Source organism: Podarcis melisellensis, assembly GCF_964234715.1.
Source record: "Podarcis melisellensis genome assembly, chromosome: 9".
Classification (NCBI taxonomy): domain Eukaryota; kingdom Metazoa; phylum Chordata; class Lepidosauria; order Squamata; family Lacertidae; genus Podarcis; species Podarcis melisellensis.
This window is the reverse complement of record NC_138541.1, coordinates 42,927,200-42,953,322: the sequence shown is the minus strand read 5'-3', so window position 1 is coordinate 42,953,322 and position 26,123 is coordinate 42,927,200. Positions and strand designations below refer to the sequence as shown.

At 39.0% G+C, this 26,123-nt stretch overlaps 1 protein-coding gene across 7 annotated transcripts in view; it reads left to right on the top strand.

Moving 5' to 3' along the window:
- Window positions 1–26,123, top strand: part of MARCHF1 (membrane associated ring-CH-type finger 1) — a 113,619-nt gene that overhangs the window by 31,318 nt on the left and 56,178 nt on the right. For 6 of the 7 annotated variants that reach the window (XM_081926081.1, XM_081926082.1, XM_081926083.1 and 3 more), the window contains one exon: window positions 9,762–9,901. The exons of the other annotated variant lie outside the window; for it this stretch is intronic. In XM_081926081.1, coding sequence (XP_081782207.1) covers window positions 9,800–9,901 — 102 coding nt within the window. In that variant the 5' untranslated portion in view covers window positions 9,762–9,799. The remainder of the gene's footprint in view (window positions 1–9,761; window positions 9,902–26,123) is intronic. 7 annotated transcript variants of the gene reach the window in all.

The window sequence follows — 26,123 nt, the reverse complement described above, 5'->3', positions numbered from 1 at the left end:
ACCTTGTACCTACCTCGATGTCAGTTTTGCACCAGGGAAATAACTTTTTTGGGGTAGGTGGGTGTTAATTTAGTGTTTCTCCCCTGCTGGTGATTTCATGGTGTTCATTTCATAGGTTTTCTTCTTTTAGCATGTTGCTTTTAAAATGCTGCTCTATTTGTTTTTCAGCCTTTGTTACATTTTGATATTTTCCTGTAAGAAATGTTTGAAAAGGCAGGGCAGAAATGTTTGCCCTTCTTGACATTTTGTACCAATAAGGAGAAACATAAACATCCCACTATAGTTCCAGAACTGGCTTTCACATTGTGAAACTTCAAAAGCCAAGGACTCAGTATGATTTAAATACATTATTGCTTTAATGTTTTATAGGTATATGTTTGCACTCAAACTAGCATATGATCTGGTCGAGGCTGAAAGGGGATAAGACTATGCTATCACACTCCATGTATGGTCTGTTCCTTCCGTATCTAAATTCCATCTAAAATGTAGATGGTATTTTTAAAAACTTCTTTTAGATCTGCCATTTATGTATATGCCAAATGAAGTTTGAAGTTCACTATTTAAATCCCATCATTGCTCACAGAATGAAATGGCAGATGGTGGAGTCTAAATTTTTCAGGATAAATGGATTTTAGTTATTGAACCTCTTACAGGTGATTATTGTGGTAGGCCGGTAATTACCTGTGACCGACTATATAACTAGTATCCATTACATAAGTAAACTATAAAGGGATTTTCTCTATTCTTATAAATAACTATGTAATGTTCGTTTCTAGGGGGGTAACTGTGTTAGCTTGTTATCAACACATTGTAGTTGAGAATATTTTTTAACAGCATTTGCAAGGGAAAGGATTATTAGAGGAGAAAATAGGCCCTTTAATGAATTAGAAGGGAAAAGAGCTTAATGAGATTATAATAGCTGAGGTTTTCAAGTTGTTATTTTAAATTGATCTTTAATTAGAGGGGGGAAATAGTATGGACAATTTGAACATAATTAAGATCTTGTGACTTTAGTTTCTATTTAAAGCACGCTGAAGCAAACCATAGAAAAACTGGCTAGGAATGACCCAACCATGTATAGGTTTCTCAGCACCTTCTAGTGTTGGAGTTTAGTGTGCCGTTAACATTTTTGTCCATTGTTTTCTCACTAAACAATGGAAAAATTGAGAAGGTCAGAGGGTTGAAAGCGGCAAGTACAGCAGCTGTCGGAAAAGAATACCTGAAGCAGTCTTTACAACTGCTGAAATAAGTGTTGAAAGCTGAACCCTCCCCCTTTTCAAATAAAAATAGCATTTTTACTACACTCACACTCTGAAACTGGGTAAAGGGAATGCTGTTCAGATTTCTTAAAAAGCAGAACATGATGTAAATAGAACTGAAGGCATTCTTAATGAGGTGAGAAGTGCAATGAATCTCTGTAATTTATTATGTCACATCAATAATAAACTGGTCCTTTCCTTAACCAAGCGCAATTCAAAGTTCTGTCTTTAAAGCGCTTTCCATTAAAGCCCTGCACAGCATGAGACCAGGATACTTGCCTGCCTCCCCACCAGCTTGTCCATGTAGTGTGAATTGTGACCATCATCTGAGGTCCTCCTCTGCGTGGCCCTGCCATCAGAAATTGAGGCAGGTGATGGCTGAGAAGAGGGTTTTAGGTCTTGCCTCAGTTGGTAGTATTCTGTGTATGCAATGTCCTTCCCTGGGAGGCTGACAGTGACCCAGCTCTATGTTCTATCTTTTTTAGTCTCAATGCTTTATTTTCCATGACTTTTTATGTTTTACTAACTGTGTTTTTATTGCTGCCAGTTTTTCCCAAAGTTTATACTTTCTCATTTTGTTATTATCTTGTAATACCTGTTTGTTTGTTTGTTTGTTTGTTTTACTGTGCAAGCTCTTATACAAGTATTTGAGGAACATTACTGCCTAGGATATGGGACGTGGGTGGCGCTGTGGGTTAAACCACTGAGCCTAGGGGTTGCCAATCAGAAGGTTGGTGGTTTGAATCCCCGCGACGGGGTGAGCTCCCATTGCTTGGTTCCTGCTCCTGCCCACCTAGCAATTCGAAAGCACGTCAAAGTGCAAGTAGATAAATAGGTACCGCTCCGGGGGAAAGGTAGCGGCATTTTCGTGCGCTGCTCTGGTTCGCCAGAAGTGGCTTAGTCATGCTGGCCACATGACCCGGAAGCTGTACGCTGGCTCCCTCGGCCAATAAAGCGAGATGATCGCTGCAACCCCAGTCAGTCACGACTGGACCTAATGGTCAGGGGTCCCTTTACCTTTACCTTACTGCCTAGGATTTAGCATAATTTCACCCCCAGACCTTGCAGGAGCATCATGCTGTCTTTCTGTGTGTACAAATATCAGAGCCCTGTGTGGGAGAATATCAGGATCCATGGGGACAGCTATCTTACTCTTCTTTCTCCAGCAATGCTCTCTGGCCGAGGCTCTTATCAGCTGTGTGTAAAATATTTACACAATTGTTCTCAGGAGCATTCAGGCTCTCATTTGTGCGCTCACTCTCTCACTCTCTTGCTCCGTGATGTGAAAAGCAGTCAGTTTAACAACTTCACACAAAGGGGCGAAAATAATCTAGGTTTTGCAGTACTGTATATGAACTTCTATTCATTGTACATGTGGGTCTGCTTTAAAGGTAAAGGTAAAGGTACCCCTGCCCGTACGGGCCAGTCTTGACAGACTCTGGGGTTGTGCGCCCATCTCACTTAAGAGGCCAGGGGCCAGCGCTGTCCGGAGACACTTCCGGGTCACGTGGCCAGCGTGACATCGCTGCTCTGGCGAGCCAGAGCCGCACACAGAAACGCCGTTTACCTTCCCGCTGGTAAGCGGTCCCTATTTATCTACTTGCACCCAGAGGTGCTTTCGAACTGCTAGGTTGGCAGGCGCTGGGACCGAGCAGCGGGAGCGCACCCCGCCGCAGGGATTCGAACCCCCGACCTTTCGATCGGCAAGTCCTAGGCGCTGAGGCTTTAACCCACAGCGCCACCTGCGTCCCTCTAATGAATCTCAGAGGTTTAAATATGTATGCATGTACTGCATTTGAAAAAATCTCCCCTTTGCTTTGGTAGTAACATATGAGACATACTGAAATATATAAAGGAAGCTTAGGTTAAGTCCTTAAACCTTTAACTTTGACAGGATGTCCATTAAGATACAGTGGTACCTCGGGTTAAGTACTTAATTCGTTCCGGAGGTCCGTACTTAACCTGAAACTGTTCTTAACCTGAAGCACCACTTTAGCTAATGGGGCCTCCTCCTCCTGCTGCTGCTGCGCTGCCAGAGCACGATTTCTGTTCTCATCCTGAAGCAAAGTTCTTAACCTGAAGCACTATTTCTGGGTCTGTAACCTGAAGCGTATGTAACCTGAAACATGTGTAACCTGAAGCGTGTGTAACCTGAAGCGTGTGTAACCCGAGGTACCACTGTATTTTCTTTAGAGTAGTTTCTGTTCTCTACACTATGTGTTTAACCCCGTTTGGTTTTAAAAGGGGATTCTTTTATTCCCATTACTTGCCCATGCTTCATATTGTTCATCATATACCATTTTCTCCTGCAACAGTTGTTAATATAAACCTTTGAGGGTTTTCCTCCTTCTTTTTGGCAATCAGCATCCATGCTCTTTTCAAGAGATTTCCTAGCTACACATTATGATCCTTCTTTTGTCCTTTTCTCTAGCTCTCTAATTAATCATTGCCTAAATGATTTCCACCTTTCCCCTCCCAGGAATTAATGCATAACTTTCCAGTACCACCAAACATGCACTACGTCTGCATTTGTGGCATAATATAGTTTGATACTTTTTTTGTACTGTATCTTACAGGATATATCACACCATTTATATATCATTTTATAAACATTTTCTTTCTTGCATCAGTGGGAAATGTTGTAATTTCACAGTATTGTAATTCCAAGATATTTTACTTTTAGATATTTTCCCCAAAGCCTGTTAATAGTGTATTCCAGGTTAATACACCATCTAATTGTGCAAAGCAATAAACAAAAGACAGGCATCTGCTTAGTTCTCTCCAAGTACTTTTCACCTTTCTTTGAGGAAGTTTCTGTAAAATTCTTGTTTCTGCTGTTTTAAATTAACTAATGACAAGTTTCAATAACAAATATTTAACATTTGTTAATGAAAACCAATTATTTTGGACTCCTACAAGTCAAAGAATTAGGACTTCTGTCAAGCTGTCTGAAATAAAAGCTGCACTTGTATTTGATTCTAGATCATTCATTTCCTAGTAATTCTCTGAACTTAAAAGTTGTTGAATAAATACATGCTGTATGGCATTAGCTAAACTGCTACAGAGAACAGGGATCAAAGGGGTAATTTTCTCTTGAAGTAAATATAGTGGGAATTAGTGACAGATGAGTTCTAAAAATAGAATAGAGTGTTTTTGTGTGTGGAGGTGGAGACTAGTTATGTCCTGACATAATATTGAATTTTATAGGAATCTATAAACTTGCTTTCTGTACTATCGTGCTGTTGCTACAGAGATTTCATCATATTGTTAATTGGGTAGAGATAACAAAGATGAAATAATTGGGTGATACCCAATGTTAGTCATACTCAGGAGCAGACTCTGTATGACTTACTGGGATGTCACCCATTACTAATACCACGCACCAGGATTATAGCCAAAATAGAGCCAGTGAAAAATGAGGAGACATCAGCAAGACTGGGAGAACCCAAAAGGTTGCAGAGTTGGTAAACCACAAAGATCAGCCCAATGAGGATGCTAAGCAGCATGTAATAAAGAACAAGAGTTGTAAAACAAAAAAAATGAATGTGAGACAATGAAGAAAAGTCGAAAGTTCTGCTTGGAAGCAATGCCTGGCTGGTACCCTGAATAGGAAAATTCCCTTTTAGGAGGGGAGATACACTGCACACACATTCTTTAAAAAGTTAGGATAAACTGGTCAGCACACACTTAAAACAAGAGTGATGGTTATAGCCCCACTGATTTTTTGAGTGTGTGGCAGATTGGTTGCGTCTCCTACTCCGCTCACTAAACCCTGTGGCCCCATTAGCTAAAGTGGTACCTCAGGTTAAGAACAGTTTTGGGCTAAGAACGGACCTCCGGAACGAATTAAGTTCTTAACCCGAGGTACCACTGTACACTTTCAGTTTATTTGATATGCCTTCCCGGTGTCAAATTTCCCTCTTGTTTGCCAAGCTCACCATATTGCTGTTCCTCAAGATTGGAAAGGGCCTAGGGTGACAGTGACAGACCACACTCTTTGCACACAGAAGGTGCTAGATTCAATCTTTGGCATCTCCGGGTGTGCCTGGGAAAAGCTGCTTTCTGAAACCCGGGAAGGCTGTGGACATTTCTGAACTAGATGGACCAATGGTCTGACTGTTATAAGGCAGCTTCCTATGTTCCTTTCATATTCTCAAGGAAAGTAGCCATTTGTAGGCCTTCAATCCAATCTGGCAAGATAAAAACATGACCACTGATAGCCGTAGCAAGACCAGCAACTGAAAAAAGCATACAATGTAAGCCATTATTATTTTTGCATTTTAAAAAACAAACTAGGGAATACAGCTGTCTTCCCCTTTTCATGAAACCATTATCCCTGGATAGGTTGTCTTCCTTTTCAGCCCTCTTAACAGACTGCACTAAGTTGATAAGTACTGGTGTTGGGCATGAGCTACATGTCTGTGTATGAGAGCTTTAGAGGTCTAGCAGTCCTCGGCTCTTTCTCTTTATGGCACATATTCTTCCTTTGCCCTTCAATGGTTCTGAATAACTACCCTGAGAGACAATGTGGGGGGGGGGGAGCACACACATCTCTCAGGACCCTGATCCAATTATATCTGCATTTATTTATTTAGATTATCTTTGACCTACAGGCTCATTGTTCACATCGTCCCAGTCAGCCATTGCAACTGGTTCAAATGGCTGGCATTTTAACTTTTTGCAATGTACTCTTGAGTTGTGCTTTCCTTAAGGCTGGTTTGGAAACTGCACCTAGTTTTTTGAAAAACTTTTTATAAATAAAATAGAGTATTGTTAGCACATAGGAGTTCAGATACCTCCCCCACAACCATTCTAGTCCTGGGCATTTTTGTCCATCTTTGCTAATGTGTTTCATAACTCGCAAAATTCCTTCATTCTGTCGCTGTTAGGAATCTTGCCAAGAAAGAGGAATAAGTCATTCAATATATGTGTGGGAAAATGCTTTGTGTTTCATTTCCTTTTGTTTAATGCCATTTGTGTGTCTTAAGGAATCAGACAGCATCAACTTTTGACTTAAAAGTGTCTCAAATCGTTTCTTGTTGAGATATTTAAATTACATGGCATTAATAAAAGAGAGCTGCCTTTTGTAGATGAAACAAATGTTAATTTTAATACATCAGACTGTAATTTGTATTAATTTTCTTTAAATTTTACATCTCCCTTGAGTTATTAAAAATATTGGTTTGAACCCAAGTGTAGTTTCCAGGGACAAATCAAGGGACAAAATGCTTGTGTCACTCACCACATTCCAGCACAGCTGTAGCCAGGAACAGCCATATACAAGATTGGGGAGCCTATATGAACTTATGATATTGACTGTATGGATTTATTGGCCTGGTGTTCTTAGACTCAGTTGGTCACAGTAATTTCAAATAATCTCGTGTATGTGAATATTAGCTCAAGATCATATTCATTTCTGTGGGAGTGCAACACAGTTTAAAATTACAGAATTGCAGTGTTCCCCCACTGCATCAGAATATGCACATTATCTAGGTTTGCAAGAAAGTACTAGTTATTATGCTTGTTTTTTATTGTAATTTGTCAAAAGGGGCCAACTCTCAAACCCAATGACATATTGCTGTGTGTTATAATGATCCCTGAGCGCTTCTGTCTTGATTTTCATCTGTGATCAGACCCTGACTGAGCAGTATGACAACAGAAGTATGCAAGGGATGCAAAAATTTTATATTCACAGGTTGAGTAGGCAGCATTTTTTCCAAAGCATAATGACTCCTTCAGCCTCTAGAGGTGCCTGATTTTTTGCATGAATTTGTTAAAGGGGACCAATCAGTCTAGTTGGCAGCCTTCAGCTTTGGAACAGCATTTCCAATTGTTTCCAAATTTTGGCAGAGGGCAAAACATTTTACCTAGAATGAATGTCAAGATTAATGGGCTGTGTAAAAACTTGGTGAGTTGTCATTATAGGCAGGAACCCAGAGAACAACTAAGTGGAATTCCTTCAAGAGAAACTGCTAGCCACCCAACAAACCAACCCTAAAATTTTGGGAAGCTTCAGAAATCTTGTAGTGCCTTATGAGGGTGGTGCAGTGGTGACGAGGGTTGAACTGGTCTGATAAAAGCCACATTGCCACTATCTCCAAAAGGCAATGTTTGGAATTACAGCAATTTTCTTCCTCATTGTCATACCATAGTATTCATATTGGTCATCATTTTTCTCCTGATACGTATTTTGTTGAGTTAATGGCTGTTTTGGCAAGTATCACTTAATGTGAATGTGTACTTCTGCAATGAAGGATTTTCTATGAGACATTGTGCATTTTCTATGTAATACACCAGTTCATAGAATCCTTTTGTTCAAGGGTCTCTTGAAGTCTTTTAGAAGACTTATAAATTTCAGAAAGCTTGGTGTGAATGACAGATAGCATAGTACACAGTGCATATCTGAACCTGGAATGTCTGAAAGGTCCGTTTTAGTAACAGCACTGCGACCTCTGTACTGGATCTGATTTGAATCAAAAGTTTTGTGTTAACTGTCATCAGCATTGCTTTTATTATTCAACATAAATTGTGGCTACATGCTTGAATTCCACTAAAAAAATATGGAGTGTACGTTTTGGTGATAATTACTCTTGGAAAGTTTAATTAAGCAAGATGCATATAAGACAATCAGAGAGCACAGCTTTCCATACTAGGAGGTTTATGGTAGGTTACCTTCATGAATGCTGATTTTTGAATTAGTGAAATGTTCATTAAATCAAAATGGTGGAAATGTGTGTGGTTATAACAATGGAGTGGACTGTACTTGAGCAGGAGAGTAACTGCAAGTCCCACCTGGCTTATTGCAGGTCGGAACAAAAGCTGGTGAGGCAAACTATTCAGGAAGTCTTTTAAGTATCAGATTCATCATATTCAGCATAGGGATTTTCAATAAAAGAAGAACAAAGTAGACGGATATGTGACATCCACAACTGCACCTATTTGCTACAGTGACTTTGTAGACATTAGTTTTAAGTGAAAAGGAAATTCATTTTCGGACTTTAAAGTATTAGGTAATAGGTAATAAACCTGTTCTCACCATCTGAAATAAGCTAAAAAATCAGTACACGTGATATGTAACTGATGTAATTAAATGAACTTATATTTTGAATTATTTTCAATTTTATATCCTCCTACTAACTGGGAAGGAAACTTTGGTTGTTCCAAGTGAGCCTACTTACAATTATGCATGTTTAGGATCGCATGCAATGTCTTTGAGTTTTTCATTTCATTTTCCTTTTTAAAAAAGCATAAGATAATACTGTTGGAGTTGTACCATTTCTAACAGGGTATGATCCAGAATACAGCTGTGAAGTACACTATTGGTTTCATAAATCTGGAGTCTAAAGGCAGTTGATCTGGGATTTTTTTATCTGAACATTTTAAAATTTAGTAACATAAACTTGAATGTAATGGGGTTAATTCTGGAAAATGTGGAATATACTTTCAGTTGAAGAAGTTTTGTTATTAGAATGTAATATTTATTCATGTGTGGTATTTGATCTGCTGGTGGTACATGGCATTTTGAACCTGAAGAAAGCATTAATTAATGCATGTAATGCAATATTGTGTGCATAATTCTCCCAGTATATATGCATTTTAGTAATTTTCTGTATGTTTCCTATGAAATCTCAGTCCTAAAAATATTGGGTTGGATCCAGATTTAGAGTAATCCCACTTAATCCAGTGGCTATACTCCAGGGGTGGGGCACCTCAGGCCTGGAGCTCAGTGTGTATCTCCAGACTTCTCTCTCTGGCTATCAGTATCTTCTGTCGACCAAACAACCCCTCTGCATCATACCCCTTTCTGACCCTGTCCCATGCCCTCCTCAGGTGCTGTTGCCTTGATGAAATGTGCTCTTGAATTGTGATGATAACTCTTGTTTGCCTACACTGGGGGTGTATGTATGCAGAAACCTCTTACTTTTGAATTGCTAAAATGTAGCCTGCTTACACCTTTTGCTCTGCCTATTTTTTCCTTTGCCTCCACCCACTATTGACACATACCCCCTTGAATGTTTCCAACAAGGTAATGCGACCCTCAGATTGTTCATGGCTCCCAATCTCTGGTCTACTAAATCTGGATCCAATAACATTTACTTACAGTAAAGAACCTATAGTTTAACTTCACAGGTATGCCAGAAGCCACTGTCACATTTATTTGGGACTCGTTTCTGGATAGAAGTGTGTTTAGGATTGATGCGTCTAGATCAGGCTTCCTCAACCTCAGCCCTCCAGATGTTTTGAGACTACAGTTCCCATCATCCCTGACCACTGGTCCTGCTAGCTAGGGATCATGGGAGTTGTAGGCCAAAGACATCTGGAGGGCCCAGGTTGGGGAAGCCTGGTCTAGATTCCCCACTCCACCTTGCCCCCGTCATTTTAGTTTTATTATTCATAGGCAGATCAAACACACGCATGCATATATATATAATTGCATGCCCAGACACATACATGCAACAAACTAAAAATACCACTGTTTCAGGGAATGTGAATTATTTTCAGAATTTCAGAAATTGAAAAGGGATAAGTGGAAGGAGAAAATGTTGGGCTGGTGCCAAGCGATAGCTCGTAATCCTCACAGACTCCCAAACAGCACAAGAACCCCTGAGGTCACAGGTGATGCTTCACATATCTCTGCCTTGGTGAGTGAAAGTTCTATTTCATGATGATGGCATGTGCAAATCCATACCAGCAACCTTTGAAAGGTGCTAAATTAACTTTTTTTTTAAAAAAAACAGTAGTGCTTGCGCCTTATTGTACTTTATTTGAAACCATTTTGGCTTTGCCTGCTTCTTTTTGTTTTGCTTTGAATGCAAACTGTTCTTTCTTCAAGCTTTTCAAGTATATTGTACTTTTGTTGCCAACCACCTCTCCCCTTTTAATTTTTTGGCTCGCATGTGTTGGCTGTTGAAATAATATTGCTGTTCTATCAAGGTGAATACAGAGTTGCACGCTTTGACATCTATAAACAGAAAATTTCCTTTTCAGCAGCTTCAAGAGTATTGTTAAGGTAAAAATGACCCCTCCTACAAACAGATATGTTCGGCTATTTTTAATAGTTGTCAATGCATGACATGAACAGAGAGCCCCTATTTAAAAGTACTGCTTTGCTTGGTTTGTAAACTTGCTTATGACATGGACAAGAAAGAAAATGTATTTTAGAATATTGTTTTTCATATGTTCCATAGGGTGGATGATCGCAGGCTTTGACAGCCAAAATATATACAGTGGTACTTTGGTTGTCGAATTTAATCCGTTCCAGGAGTCCATTCAACACCCGGAACGGTTCGAAAACCAAGGTGCGGCTTCCGATTGGCTGCAGGAGCTTCCTGCACTCAAGTGGAAGCCACGTCAGACATTCGGCTTCCAAAAACCGTTCGAAAACCAGAACACTCACTCCCAGGTTTGCGGCGTTCGGGAGCCAATTTGTTCGGGAGCTAAGCCATTCGGCAACTGAGGTACCACTGTATTGGAAAAGTTACATTCCATTTTACTTTCTGTGAGTGATATTTAACTAAGTTTTGTTTAGAGTAGACCATTTGAATTTAATGGTCCTAACTTGGGCATGTTCATCAACATCAATATGTATACTCTGAGTAAATATATATTTATATATCTTGAACAAATGTAAGAGACTGAATAAATGCGACCCATATTTTACTGCTCTGAATAGTTGTTCCAAAGACATAATCAGTGCAATCTGTTTTTGTCTGAAAATTATATGTTGCCTATTGTTCATGCTGAAGGTTATTTGCTTGAGGGATGCTAATTTTTCCCAGCTCTTAGCTGCCATTCGTACTGTGTTGGGAGTAGGAGTGGTTTTAGGTTTCGATTTGAATGCAATTCCATGCAACCTGCCATTAGGAGGTTCATTACCAGCTCTAAATCACTCTTATTCATAATATTTATAAATATCCCAGTACAACTACTGTGTGTGAAAGTGATGCCCAGTTTTTTATTAAAGAAACTGTGTAGATCCATACTAGTGCTAGGCGCAACTCTGAATTTCACTGAAGTCAGTAGTATTTAAATATTTTGCACAGGAGTGCAGCCAGACTTTGGAGAGGTGCAGCTTCCTGAATAAGAGTTTGAATGACCAAATTGCTCATGATTGAGGCCTGAAGATGTTTTGCCAACTGCCTAGCGACCCGATTGTCGAAAGGCAGATATGCCAGAATAAAGGGGGAGATGTTGCATTGCATACTTGCCCAGCTGTGGCAACTTTGTTTACTGGATTCTTTTATGCACTCTCTTTGCCAGTATCTTTTTTTAAAAAAAAAAAAATCCTTAACACAGTAAGTTTAGTGGATGAAGACAGAGGCTTTGGGGAACAGTGTTGACATTCTGCAGTGCTGTGTCTTGAGCCACAAGTTGTTGCTGTGCATCCAGAACAATGCATAATCAAGCTCTGCCACATCCATTGTAATAATAAGGGCATTAGTAACACTGTGCAGGTTTGTATTGTGTCAACAGGCCACAATTCTAGACCTGTTAGCATGCTATTATTTTTCTCCATTCTATTTACTTGCCTGTCTGTTGTACATACACTCCCTTCAAAAGTTGCTACCATTTCTTTAATATTGGTTGCTTACTGCATGAAAACAATACTTTATAAATAGACATTTTAAGTCATGCAAGAAGCAGAGTAACTCGTAGACATTTACAATGTAGCATGTGCCCAAGGTACACCCTGTTTTTAGCATATTGCATCTACTTACTTAGCTGCCTTCTCAATATTTTGTCTAGGACATTTATTTTGTGAATAGAACCATTTATTCTGAGTGAAAGTCTTACCCAAACTCTTGTATTAAAGTGATAGAGAATTGCTGCTTTGCTCAAAACAAATGGCATGTCAGTTTTCACACTTTGCTTTTCTTCAGGAATGCTTAACATTTTCGGTGTTTTACATGAGGCAGGCCTATCCAGTCAAGCATTACTAAAGAGCTGTCAAGAAGAAACATTGGAACAGGGAATGGGAAAGAAAGGAACAGCCCTTCCGTTGTTGAAACACGGACCTGACATCAAAACAGAAGAGAAGTGAATAATTGTTTGAAATCAGGTTTCTTTACTAAGGCGAATGATAATGTGGCAAGCTGGGCTGAGTTGTGGAAGACAGCAGAGGCAAATGCTTTAGATTTGTTCTGGGAGACTTGTCAGGATGAGCACATTATTTTTGCCACTGGGCACTTGGAAAGGGATAGCGAGTCGTTTGTGGAAGAAGTCTGCTAGTACTTTCTCACCTTCTCCCCACCCTCCAGTCCACTTTCCTTAGGGGGGGAAATTGACATATGAAGTCTAGCCACTGTCTAAGTATGTGTGCTGCTGACTTCAAAATGGTCTGGAAGCTGTAAGAGAGCATGTTCTTGTGTTGATAAGTAGGCTACTTTTCTAGAGCTTCTAAGTGCATATGACGGCAGCCCCCACTTCCCAGATACCTGAATTTTCCGTGGCCTCTATTCTGTTGCACTTTAGAACTTGATGCTTTACTGGAAAGAATATAATTTTGTTGGAATTCAGAAGCTAGCAACAATAGTGCAGGTTGGAAGCTGTAGCTGGAAGACTAGCTCCTGATAGGAGTGTCATCTTTAATGCATAACAGTACTTCAGCCTGTTGCACTTCACATAGAATTCAGTACATTTTCCAGCTGACAAGCCCTTAAGTAACATTGGTATTGTTAGAGATATGAAACCTGGGTGGGGACCAGAAAAAATGGGGAGGTGCGGGGAATTTCTTTCCTGGATCTTTTCTCCAAAGCCTTTTTCCCCTGAAAATTTGAAAAAAGGAAAGGAAAGGAAAAAAAATGTTTCCTTTTCAAATGAAGAATATAATTTGTGAGACAAAACGCTTCCCCAAAATGATTTCTCAATCAATAAAGACTTTTATGTAAGACCGTGTACAATATCAGATCAATGGCAGCCAAGTCCGCAGTTGTGAACTGGCACCACAACTCTCAAATGCAAGAGCAAGATGCATTTCTGCCTCAGGGGGGCACTGCCATTATCAAAATAGAAGGAAGAAAGTTTCATGTGAAAGTGCAGAGAAACTTGTTTCTTTCTTAATAATTTTTAATTTTATTTTCAGTTATATACATTTCAATAGTTTTACAGTCATTTTAACATTTCAAAACTCAACATAATCCTTCCTCTTTCTGTGGTTTATATTTACCATTTCCTGTATATTCTAAATTACTCTTACTTTTTTATTCATCTACTTTAATTATTTACTCTTATGAAACTGCAGGTTTTTACAATAATCCTGCCAGTGTCTTAAGCTGTTTACAGTTTGTTTGTAAATACTCAATATACCACTTTCATTCCTTTCAAAAAGGTTTGTCGCCTTGATTTTTTGTTCTTCTGGTAAGTTTCTTCATTTCTGCATAATCCATGAGTATTTGTATCCAATCTGCTTTCGTTGGGACTACTTCTTTCCATTTTTGGGCAAATAGGATTCTTGCCACTGTAGTCGCCTACATGAATAAATTTCTATACTGTTTGGGTAGTTCTAACCTTATAATTCCCAGAAGGAAAGCTTCTGGTTGTTGTTTTTTTAACAAATATTATTTTAAACATATTTTTCAATTCATTATATATCATTTCCCCGTAAGCTTTAACCTTACTGCGAGACCACCACATATGATAGAACGTACCTTCTTTCTCTTTGCATTTCCAACACTTATTTGACTTACAAATTTTTCAGAGAAGCTCGTTTTTTCAATCTGGGCAAACTTACAGGAGCAAAGTGGCAGTGAGCTGGAACATCTGGTATCTTACATACACTTTCACCTTTCCCTTAGAATTCTGGCCTTTTCGTTGTGTTTTAAATGAATTGTAAGTCTCCTTGAGAACTTCAGTTAGTGGGCAGCAGGGCCAGCCAAGAACGTTTTGTTGCCTAAGATGAAGAAGTAAATGCTTCTCCCTTCCCCCCAACTCCAGTTCAGGGTGTAAGGCTGATCAATTTATTTTGGCATATCCTTTCCCATTCCTGGCAGTAAAAATACAATTAACAATTTGCTGCTCCTTGATAGCAACCAAAATTGGCTTCCTCTTGTGGCTATTGAGAAGAGTGTGCTAAACTTACCCACCTGCCCAGCTGCCATAAAAGAAAAGACCTTTTTCATCACCTTAATTTCTACTTTCTTACTTTTCTTTTTTCTAGAAAAGGAGACCTGGACTTTTTGTCACCTAAAACCTCCCTGTCAGCCTCTGTGATAGAAGATGAAAGGTTTAATTTAGACTGACGCTGGGAAATTACTAATAGTGGCTAGAAAATAAGCTGGAAATCTTTCAGGATTGGGAGCATGTAAAAACTTTTGAAAAGGTGAAAGAAAAAGGAGCAAAGTTCAATCTGTTTACTACAAATTAGACTCTTCCTTGGGAAGCTGACAAGAAATTCAGATATATGGAAAGAGAAGGCAGAGTTTGAGACAATGTTAGAAAGAAGGGGAAAGGATGACTTTCACTTTCCTTGCTGCAAAAAGGCTAGTTTGGGGTGAAAGTAGTGTTGCTGCACAAGAACTCCAAATCGGTGTTAATTGTGCAACCCGAATTGGCCAGTGAGTAATTCCTACCTGAGAATGGCAACAACCAGCAACACCTGTTGAGCGCCTAGGTAATAGTGATGCTTGAACTAACCACGGGTAAAATAGAATACCATATCTATAAGTAACATAACTGTTAAGAACACAACCTTTAACAGCTGCAATTTCCCAATTGCTATTTCTTGGCATTTTGGAACTTGAGTGAATATCAGCACAGTTTGTTAAAACCTTTGGGGTTTTTTTTGGGGGGTGTTAATTTAATTTGCTTACAAATTCTAGGCTATGCCTACAACTCTCTGATCAGGAGAACTTGAAACTGAAAATGAGAAACTCAATGGAGCATAAATTCCCAGATTTTGCTGAGAATAATTATTAATGGTTAAAGAACTCTTAGGAACCCTTCGCAGAGCTAAACTTCTAACACCTCATGGTACCTTAATAAACTACAGTTCCCAGGATTCTTGGGGGTGGGAGCCATGACTCTTTAACATGGTATGATCCTTGTTATGTACTGAAGTTCTTACCCTGGGCCAACAGGGGGGATACTGTAGATAGTTTTTCACTCAGGTCCACATATGCAAATAAGGGATCGAAAGTGACGTTCAGTGATTGGATAGTTACAGAAAATGGTTGCTGTTGCGTTCTGGTGGAGCTCTATATAAGCAGGCTGCCTGAACCCTTCAGTTCAGTTCTGTTCTGGTCTGTGAGTAAGCAAGAGCTGTTTGAAGAATCACTGTGCTATCTGATATGTTCACCCACAACTTAACAATCCTACTTTGAATGTATAGTGCAGATGAGGCCTTGGTTCAGACTATTGACACAGCTCTTGGGCAGTCAAGAGCGATAGCGTATATAGAAGAGCCTCAGCATTTAGTATCCTAAAAGATAACATGAGGTTGAGAGGAACTAGTAGATAACTCCATCCCTTGGCCCAGATCTCCCTTCCCCATATTATCCCATACTAGTGATACAGACACCAGAAGCAAAGGCAAAGCAAATGACTTCTTATGACTCAAGCTAATGCATGAAGCCATTTTTATATTCATTTTATTCCCTCATTTAAATATATGTAGAGAATTATCTTAAGTGGGCCAGAGAACAAATTTACACTTTCATACAGAAAAAGCATTTTGAAATCTAGTTCAGATATGGTTTACTGAAATGTCTTAGCTATGTGTTTATGCCACTAAATTTAACAATTCAAGCATTCTCTAAGGAAAAGAAATTATTGGGTGTGTTTTTTTACCATCAACATTGTAGCTCACCCATTTCCCATGCAGTTACCATTATTTCTGAATACTATTTTCTTGGTTCTGTTAGATAAGAAAATAAAATTCAGCCTGATTTGCAGGTCTGAATGGATGCTATACAACAAATCAATCTCAACAACACTGTTTAAGATTCATTATAAAAAAGTTCATGTTTTTTGTCCTACCCCCAACCCCCAATGTGTACATTTATACCGTTGGGACTTCCAGAAGATATGAAAAAACTATTTTTGCTGCCTTGGGAACTACATTATTCAAGATAGCTACTAGCAGTAGGATTATAAAATGCTATCGTTAGCTTGAATCTAAGAGGAGGAGGATAAACTATGGCTTCCCTTCCATTTCCTTGCTAGTATACCCAGTGAATTGGTGTTAATGCCTCTTGGAAAAAGAGGATCTGCTATTCGTGTTTGTTTTTCCGCTTATACATAAAGATTTATCTTTTTACATATAGCTGAAGACTGAACTATTAGCAATATGATGTGTACATATTGCCACCACCCACGTTTCATTGCTAGCCATCCTGGACATATTTCCCTCTTTTCTTTTCACCTGATCTATTTTGGGTATGCTTTCAATGATTTATGATGAATCATTTTTGAAACCTGTGATACCCATTGCACCTTACTGATTTCTTATAGGCACTTAGCGTGCCCCCTTTCCTACAGAGACTCCTTAGTATAGATAGAGAATATATTTGGTGAGTTTGCAACCCAAAGCAGACTTAGCCCAATTCTCACCTCCCAGACTATTGCGTGGATCAGATGTGGGTCTGCTTTGGAATCTGCACTCCTATTGGATTCCGTTACAATGTGGTCTGAGAGCTGAACTTTTTTCCTTTTCCTTTTTACACGTACTAGAGCCCAGGAACAGCTAGAAAGTGTTACTTATGCGGCACATTTTGTAAATCTTACTGCAGTTTCCACAGGATACGACAGCATGTCTTCACTCTCAAGGAGAACGTACATGGGAAAAGATGTCTGTTTCCCTGAACCCTTAGGGGCAGGCATTTTTTCCCTTGTACACTCCCCCTTTTCCCCTTGTACAACCTCCCTGAAAGTGATGGCACATTATCACACCTCCTTTTTTCCTCTTAGGGTTAATGGCAGCAAGACTTTCCACACATGTGGCAGAAGTATCACACACTAGCAGTTCCAGACAGCTGGCATATGTAAAAAGAGAAGAAGAAAAGCAGTTTATTTTAAAGGATTTTTCTGCGTCTATTCTATCCCATTTCTAGTGAATACATATGGAATGGAAACTAACTGGATTAAGACTGATCTATCCAGAGGTGTACCTAGGGTCCGTTGTGCCCTTGGAAGGAGCTGTATCTCCCCACCCAAATCACTTCACCGCACGGCTTTGTGCTGTGGTGCAAGAAGGACGGGAAGTCTTTCCTGCATTTGATCTTGCTGCAACACACCTATACATTATATGTTCCATACACTGGTGATTTCTGTGCCCCCCCCCCGCCAAGCCTGCATTGTCAGTGGGGCTAGTTTCGCCAACCCCTAGCTACACCTCTGGTTCTACCCTCCCAACTGTGACTAGACTCTGAAGGCTATTGGCACCAATTAACCTTTGCTTCTAGGCTAAGAGCAGCTTCATAGGAGATATTCACAGGGATCGTGGTGTGGGGAAGAGGCTAAGCTCCGTGTTCCTAATCCTGATTGTGCTTGGACTTGCATACGTACACAAAGGCTGCTATTGAAACCTTAAAAATTAAGTATTTTAATTGCAGTTGGTCCTAAATCAACAGTGCAGTCTACCTGTCTTACAGACAGCCATAAATGTAGCAAAGAGTACACTGAGAGAAATTCTAAATCTCACACAATTATATTTTTCTTAAGGGAAAACAGTAACTGGATACACATTGGAAATGAGATTAGAAATATAAAGCCTAGCATTGGCACCAAACAGTCTCTTGGTTCTTTGGTTGAAAAAGGAAATCTAGGCACAATCCATGTAAAAGGTGCTGCTTGCATTATAGTTTGATGACATCAGAGTTTCTTGGTCTTCATCAGGATCAAGTGCTAGAAGCAAGCACCTCCTTTGGCTGACTCCCAGTTTCTGAGATCTGTATGGATGGTATAGAGCCTGTCACTTTGGGGCTAGAAATAGTCCCCCAAGAACCATTCTGTTTCCAAATGACAGTGGTGCCTTTGTTTTATAATCAAATCTCCAAATATGTTTGAGGTGTTGATTGTGATTACTAGATTCTCTTTGGAGTATAGCAGAAATGGTTCACCTGCATCAATGCAGTCCTGGATTTCCATGTGATTGAGGAGTATTAGTTTTGTATACAAATAACAGAGAGCGAGAGAGAGAGTGTGTGTGAAATAATTAATGAGAAAGCCAGTCATAAGCTTTCTCTGTAACATTACCAGAGGGTAATCTTCCTGTTACTTGTGAAAATCTGTTCTGGAAAATTAGCAAGTCAGGCAAGGACTAAGCAATTAACCTCCCTGTTGGAAAGGTGAAAGGGGTTGTTCTCATCATAGCTCACTGGAGCCTTCTGTCTCATTGTACATGCAGTTAATTTGAGCAAATACGTAGTTATCTTTTCCCACAACAAAGTACAATTTTGATTATACTGTAACTCCTGGCATGGAAATGTGCTATGATGCGCTTCCCATCTATCTGGCTATGCAGGCTTCAGCTAGAAGGTGCCCTATTGCGTAATGTCCAGAGGCCAGTTATCAAATCAAATGTATTTATGAGGAGTAGGCTAGACAACTCCCCTCAGTAAGCTCTCTCACTCAATAGGGACTCCACAGTGTGAGCATGCTATGCCTTGGAACCATAATATTTGAAGAAGTACCACCTCCCCAACAATCTGCCCTCCTCAGAGATGTATGCCTGGCACCAACTCTTCTGTCTTTTCAAGGCATTTTCTTTTAATTCATCCAAGCATTTAAATATATTCTGATTATCCTAAACATGATTTATTGTGCTTTTACCTTTGGTTTTTGTATGCATTCATTTGCTGTTATTACTTTCTGGAAAAAATAAATATTGCTTGTTTATACAACAGCTAACAGAATTCTGGTGTGCTGTACAATAATGAGTTAAATACAATACAGCAATCAGAGATGTATGCCTGGCACCAACTCTTCTGTCTTTTCAAGGCATTTTCTTTTAATTCATCCAAGCATTTAAATATATTCTGATTATCTTAAACATGATTTATTGTGCTTTTACCTTTGGTTTTTGTATGCATTCATTTGCTGTTATTACTTTTTGGAAAACATAAATATTGCTTGTTTATACAACAGCTAACAGAATTCTGGTGTGCTGTACAATAATGAGTTAAATACAATACAGCAACATAGGACAAAAACAGCAATGATTTTTGAATTAATTAGAAAAGTAATTGGAGTTCTTCTGAAAGTATCAAAGAAATTCAGGTGGTTTTACACTAAGATATCACAGAGGCAGTGAAATACATTGTTTACTTGGCTGTATTTTATCTGAATTGCTAGTTGAATCCACTGCCATGAACAACTTGAAAGTGCTTGGAAGCTTATATGGAACACAAGGAGTCATATTTTGCTTATCTTATTGTAGAATTAAAAACAAACAAACAAAACTAAAGGAAATTGAAATATTATTGAAATTCCCCTGCCATTTTTTTTTTAAAAAACACACAAATCAGTTCATGTGTCTTCTGTTAGCATGGAAATGTAATCCTTTTTCCATGAAGATCAATGTAATTTAGAGAAATGGTCCGACAGAACTATCCCTGGTACCACACAGGAATGATTTTGAACTGACTGATTTGTCCTCAGGTTTGATTCTCTTATAAACTGAAAGGTTGTTTTTATCCTTGTTTTGGTTTCATGCCTTTCTGATAGCTTAGATGTAATTACCAGCATCTGGTCCCACTGATTTTTTTACATTTGGACTCCATGGATTTTACATTTTTATCACTCAGGTTCCAGACATTCTGTTTAGAAACTTGACTTTTATTACTCATTTAGCAGTGATGAGACAAAACACAATTTGCTACCTAAGAACGAAAGAGTACCTGCTAGCAGCCTGCAGGCAAAACGAGTATGCTGAGGATATTATCACAACTTTATAATTATATGGGGATTTGAGGGAAACTTGGATGAAAACTTTTAAGAACAAATGAGAAGGCTTGTGAGGAAGGTACTGTGTGGGTAGCTTTTTAGAATGTATGTTGTAAAATACTTGATTTGTTTTAAAGAAGTTGTTTAATTTGTGCTGAAGTCTCCTTCTCAGGAATACATTGCTCCTTTTGTTTGTTGAGAATGTTGTTCTTTGAGGTCTGTTTCAGACCTTACAGAGATCCCACACAGAAATTCCATTATTTATTGCATATCTATTTCCCCCTTTTCTCCAAGGAGCTCAGGGTGGTTCACATGGTTCTCCCTGACCTCATTTAATCACCACAACCACCCTATGAGGTCAGTTAGGCTGAGAGTCAGTGACTGGCCCATTGAGCTTTGTGGCTGAGTAGGGATTTGCACTCTGGCCTCCAGCACTCTAACAACTGTGCCATACTGACATAACCCGTGTGTTATACAATGTCTAATGTCAATGTCAATGTCTAATACAATGTCCTTCCATTGGGCATGCTGGGTCAAGTGCTAGATTTTGGGGTACCATTAAAGGGTGCCTAGTGCCTCACTTGAGGAGACGTAGCAGGGCTTCCATATGTAAGACTTCAAGATTTCCTGCAGGAATTGCAATTGTGTAATATAGGTATAGTGATTTCTCATTTTGCTTTTGTCGCATGCAGCCATAATGGTTGCTTATGGTACAGAATGTTTTCAGGGGTATACAGTAATTCCAGCTGTTTTTGCAGCCAGTGATTTGGCATTTTAAGTGGTATGTTCCTGTAAATACAGGCTATGGAGCCATGGTAAAGCTGCTCTTCAATAATACTGTTTCTTAAATGATACCTGTGTTAGCTAGCTCTGTCGTTTCTCCTGTGTATTTCCTTAGAAATTTGTTGCTTATCAGCTCCCAAAATGTGTAAAGTTCAGTCATTTTGTAGAATTATTTTTTGATTTAAACAACTCCGTAGAGTAATGAGATTCTTGTAGATAAAAAAAAGTAGATTGAATGCAATTTGTTCTTTTATACATGAGAAAATTCAATACAATTTTCTATTTTGTCTGCTTTTCACTGAAATATAATGGACTGCATAAGATGCAGGAATTACATTTATTCATCCCTAGTCTACTGTGATTAATGAGTGTTGGTACCTGGAAAATCTTGGATGTTTTGACGCTAATTTGCATAGTTAGGATATCAGCCTACTATGATGTTCACTTTTGGTGTGTGCAGCCTTGAGAAACATTTCTTGTCAAGTTTTATATATTTATGTCTATATATATGCAGTTCTAAATCACTTAGTATTTAAAAATGTCTATGCAGTATACAGTAAAGTAACATAAAAACAATGGACCGAATCCAGTGTCGTTCTATATTAAAATCAGTTAATTGTATGCTTGTTCTTCTGGTAAAATATTTTGCCCTAGTGGAACATCGCTGCACAAGAGAAAGCATAAGTGGTTTGTTGACAAATTTATTGTACAATAGATTTCTTTGCAATCCCGTGAACACTCACCTTAAAATAAGCCCTATTGAACTCATTGGGATTTTCTTGCTTCTGATTAGACATGCATAGGAGATCAGTGTAAAACCTTAATGTTCATTTTACATATTAACATATAATAAACATTTGCTGCTTGGCCTGTGGATAGTTTTGAATAAAGAGTGCCATGTGATAGCCCGTTATTACTTTCGTTACATTTATGTACAAAAATGAAAACATCTCTCTCTCATATAATCAACTTACGGTGCCTCAGGCCCAGGAGTGCAAGCAAGAAGGAGCAAACACCACACACATTTTTTATTGATTATGTCAAGGTCAATCCCCATTATGATTATAATGTAGCTGGATACTGGACTAGGGTAGCCCAATTGCTGACCAATGTCGCATATCAAGCCTGCTGGCTGGGATCTGAAGGGAGGGAGTTGTCAGAATTTAGGGAATGGTTCAGCTTGGTTCAGGCCATTCCAGTAAGCCCCCACATGAACCTGGGTGCAAGGCAGCCAGCCCCAGCCCCTGAGGTAGAGCTGAGGCCTTAGGATAGCCCTACCCAAGCTCCCTTGTGGGGGTCCCCTTATTAGACTATGGATCCTGCCCCTTCCCCACCAACATTGCAAGTTGTGACAAAGAATAACTTCAAAACATTTTGTTGTTATTGAGAACAAAACAAGTATATTCAGTGCTTTTTTCAGGAGGCACTCAAGGGTACCCAGTACCGGCACCTCTTTTTGTTGTTAAAAAGTGTGGCATTTACTGTAACAACTTTGTGATGATTACAGACACCTACGTTTCTTTAAAAAAAAGTACTGAGTATACTTTGTAATCTATCAACTATGCATGTTGCTATGAGAAGGGAAAAATCTCATCATGAATTAGTCAGTTGTGTGGTGAGTAAAATCCCCCCTAGTCCTCTTCAACAAGTAAACCCATAGCAAGCTTACTTTTGTTTTCTTTTTAACTGAGGGAGGGAGAGTAGGGACACTTAGCTGTGGTCTCTGCTGCAATTTATACATATGGAGTGGACTGAAGTGTTCAGGTCTGTTGCTGTGGTCCATGCAGCACTTTGAAGAATATTCAACTATTTCACTGTACCTGCCTTGATCTTATAACAATGCAAATGACTATGCTTCTTTCAATATCCTGGCATAATAAAAATGTCACTGCAGCCGTTTGCCCCAAGATCAATATCTCCTACTTCTGAATAATCATGAGTGAGTCACTATTCGTTTTGGCTTTTAAGCAGCAGCAGGAGACCATTATGTCCTATTTCCATTATTACTTTTAGGTCTTCCTTAGTTCATGTAAGCATCACAGATGGTGACTAGGCATTTTCTGATAAATTCAGTCATTCGTCTCTCTCAGCCACCCCCTCCCCCCCTCTCTCTCACACACACATATTTTACAAACTTTAAAACATCCAATGACTTCCCTCCTTCTCCTTCCATGGTTCATATCACATATCATAGTTTCCTGCATATTTTACTATAACTATTCAAAGCAATTTTCCACTTTTACATAAATAAAATATTGTTTACTCTAGATTGAGGTGGTAGCTGTGTTGCTCTGATGCAGTCGAAATAAAAAAATAGGCCAGTAGCACCTTAGAGACCAACTTAGTTCTGGGTATAAGCTTTCGTGTGCATGCACACTTCTTCAAATACAAAGAAGAATTGTGCATGCACATGAAATCTTATACCCAGTACTAACTTAGTTGGTCTCTAAGGTGCTACTGGACTAATTTTTAATTATTTACTCTGTTGAATAAATAAAGCTCTGTTAAAGCTGCCAGCGTTTTCAACTGTGTACAATTATTTTCCATACAGTCAATATTTCCCACTCTTCTTAAAATATATGTTCTTCGTGCTCGCTTATTCTTTAGGTTAAAACTGCAAGTTCTGCATATTCTAAAACCTTAAGTTGCCAATCCTCTTTGCAAGGGACCTTGCTCACTTTCCATTTTGGGGCCAACAAAACACAGGCTGCTATGTCATTCCTACTAATAGTGAAATTGGCATCTATTCAGAAGGCCCCTGCAGTTAGCTAATATTTTATTATTATGCATCTTAACAACACATGGATTTCACCACGGAGCACTTATGAAAACCTGTTACAATTGCCAAGATTCCCCCTTTCCCTTACCTTAGGTAAAGGTAAAGGGACCCCTTATCATTAGGTCCAGTCGTAACCGACTCTGGGGTTGCTGCGCTCATCTCACTTTATTGGCCGAGGGAGCCAGCATACAGCTTCCGGGTCATGTGGCCAGCATGAATAAGCTGCTTCTGGTAAACCAGAGCAGCGCACAGAAACGCCGTTCACCTTCCCACTGGAGCGGTACATATTTATCTACTTGTACTTTGATGTGATTTTGAACTGCTAGGTTGGCAGGAGCAGGGACCGAGCAACGGGAGTTCACCCCGTCACGGGGATTTGAACCACCAGCCTTCTGATTGGCAAGTCCTAGGCTCTGTGGTTTAACACACAGCACCACCCACATCCTTTCCCTTCCCTTAAATCTCTATATATTTTAGTGCTGAATTCAAAGTGACTATTCAAGGTGGCTGTATGCCAGCTCCCTTGGCCAATAAAGCGAGATGAGCACCACAATCCCAGAGTTGGCCATAACTGGACCTAATGGTCAGGCGACCCTTTTCCTTTTTATTAGGGCCACACATTTTATTTACTTCCTATATTCTTGGATCTCTACTGCCCTTCAAGGCAACTGAGAAAACTGTTGAAGAAAGGCAGGAAACCATTTAACAGATAAAACAGATTGTGGTTGTTGATCTGGGATGAGATTTTGGTAACAAAGGGATTTGAATTATTTGGTAACTATAACCTTCGGAGAAACACAATGGTTGGTAATGTAAAAATGGAATGTGTGTTACAAATCAACCCAAGCTTTCTTTTTCTTGCCTACACCTTTCCAGTTCACCCCAATACAGCTGCTGAAGTTCACATTTTGTTTAAACAAACTGTAAAATTTTATTTGCATTCATTGATTATAGAATGCATACTCTGGGGCCATAGAAATTTTCATATAGCCTAGGAACTCAAAACAATGCAACAAAATTTGAGTATTTCGTTTAAAAACAAAATGTGTTTTTATAGAAACAATGAGCTTGCATTGAATGAATAGGAAAGTGTCATGTTGTCTTTTTAAAAAAATTCTTTTGTTTAGCTATTTTAGTGCTGAAAATTAAGTTTGTCTGAAAAATGCTGAAAAGATTCTAAATGCAAATGATTCAAGTTAAATTTTGAGCAGTGGAGAAATCTAGTACAACCAAATGGGCCCTATAGAGTGGTACAATTAATGAACTTACAGCATTAAGAAAATAAATCACTTGCAATGTTTCAAAAAATGTACTTTGAAATGTAGAAGTTAAAATGATAAATATAAGAGCAAAACATTAAGTGCTTTGAGATAAATTAGCAGATGAAATATTTTTCTTAATCAGTCCTGAATTTAGTTTCATTGCATTGACTTCAGATTTGGAAAATGATAATCAAGATGAATATTTGTAAAATTGTTTTGCTGTATCCATTGTAGGAGGGAAAGGAAAGGTCTAAACTAATAAACTATTGTTTATTACGGTAGGTATCAGTTGTTTATTAGATATCAGTTGTGGAGCACTCCATTTCAGAAGTGTGGTAATGTTTCGATCAAAATCTAGATCCCTCCCCAATGTAGCTGCTATTTAGTATTGCTCAAGGACCAATAACATGCTTAACACAATGTTTATATTGGATCCCAGAGCTCTCTGGCTGTTGGCAAGGTCTGAGAATGTTCAGGTTTTACATGCTAAAAAGTATGGATGCACCTATCATTTATTGCTGTTCATTCCTTCTTGGCTATCAGCTGTGATCTGATTTAGGTAGTACCTAGGCATATAGTGATGCTCAGAAATGAGTTATAACTAGTGCCTAGATAGATGCCTATCATTTAGGGGAATAAGTAAGACTCCTATATAATGTTTGACAGTGCTATAAACACAGCAGTAGTTTATTCTCATCCATCATTTTGCAGGTCCTTGGGTATTCTTTTTGTTCCTTTAAGATTCCAGCACACAAGATTCTATAGTGCTTAGTGACCTTTACAGAACTGTAGTTTGTCCTTCAGAACATAGATAATAATTATCCTTGGGAGTCATAGTGCACAGAGTCTGCACTGATCTTGCATAAATCACATCTTTAATTTGCTCCAGTGATGGCAGTCTGAAAAATTATATGCTTATACTACCAGTCAGCATCTGGTCCATTCTCTTTAAAGAGCACTTAGCTGCTCCCCATTTCCCCCCCCAAGGCAGTTTCTTGCTCTCTAATCTTTCAGCAAAAGTGTCTAGTAAGTTAGTCATTGGATGGATGCTGCTGCAACTTTTGATGGAAGAGGCAAATAAGACTTCACAGAGGTTTAGTAAAACAATAAGGCATAAAAGGGTAGTGCCTTATGAGCAAGCTTACTCTGAATTAATAACTG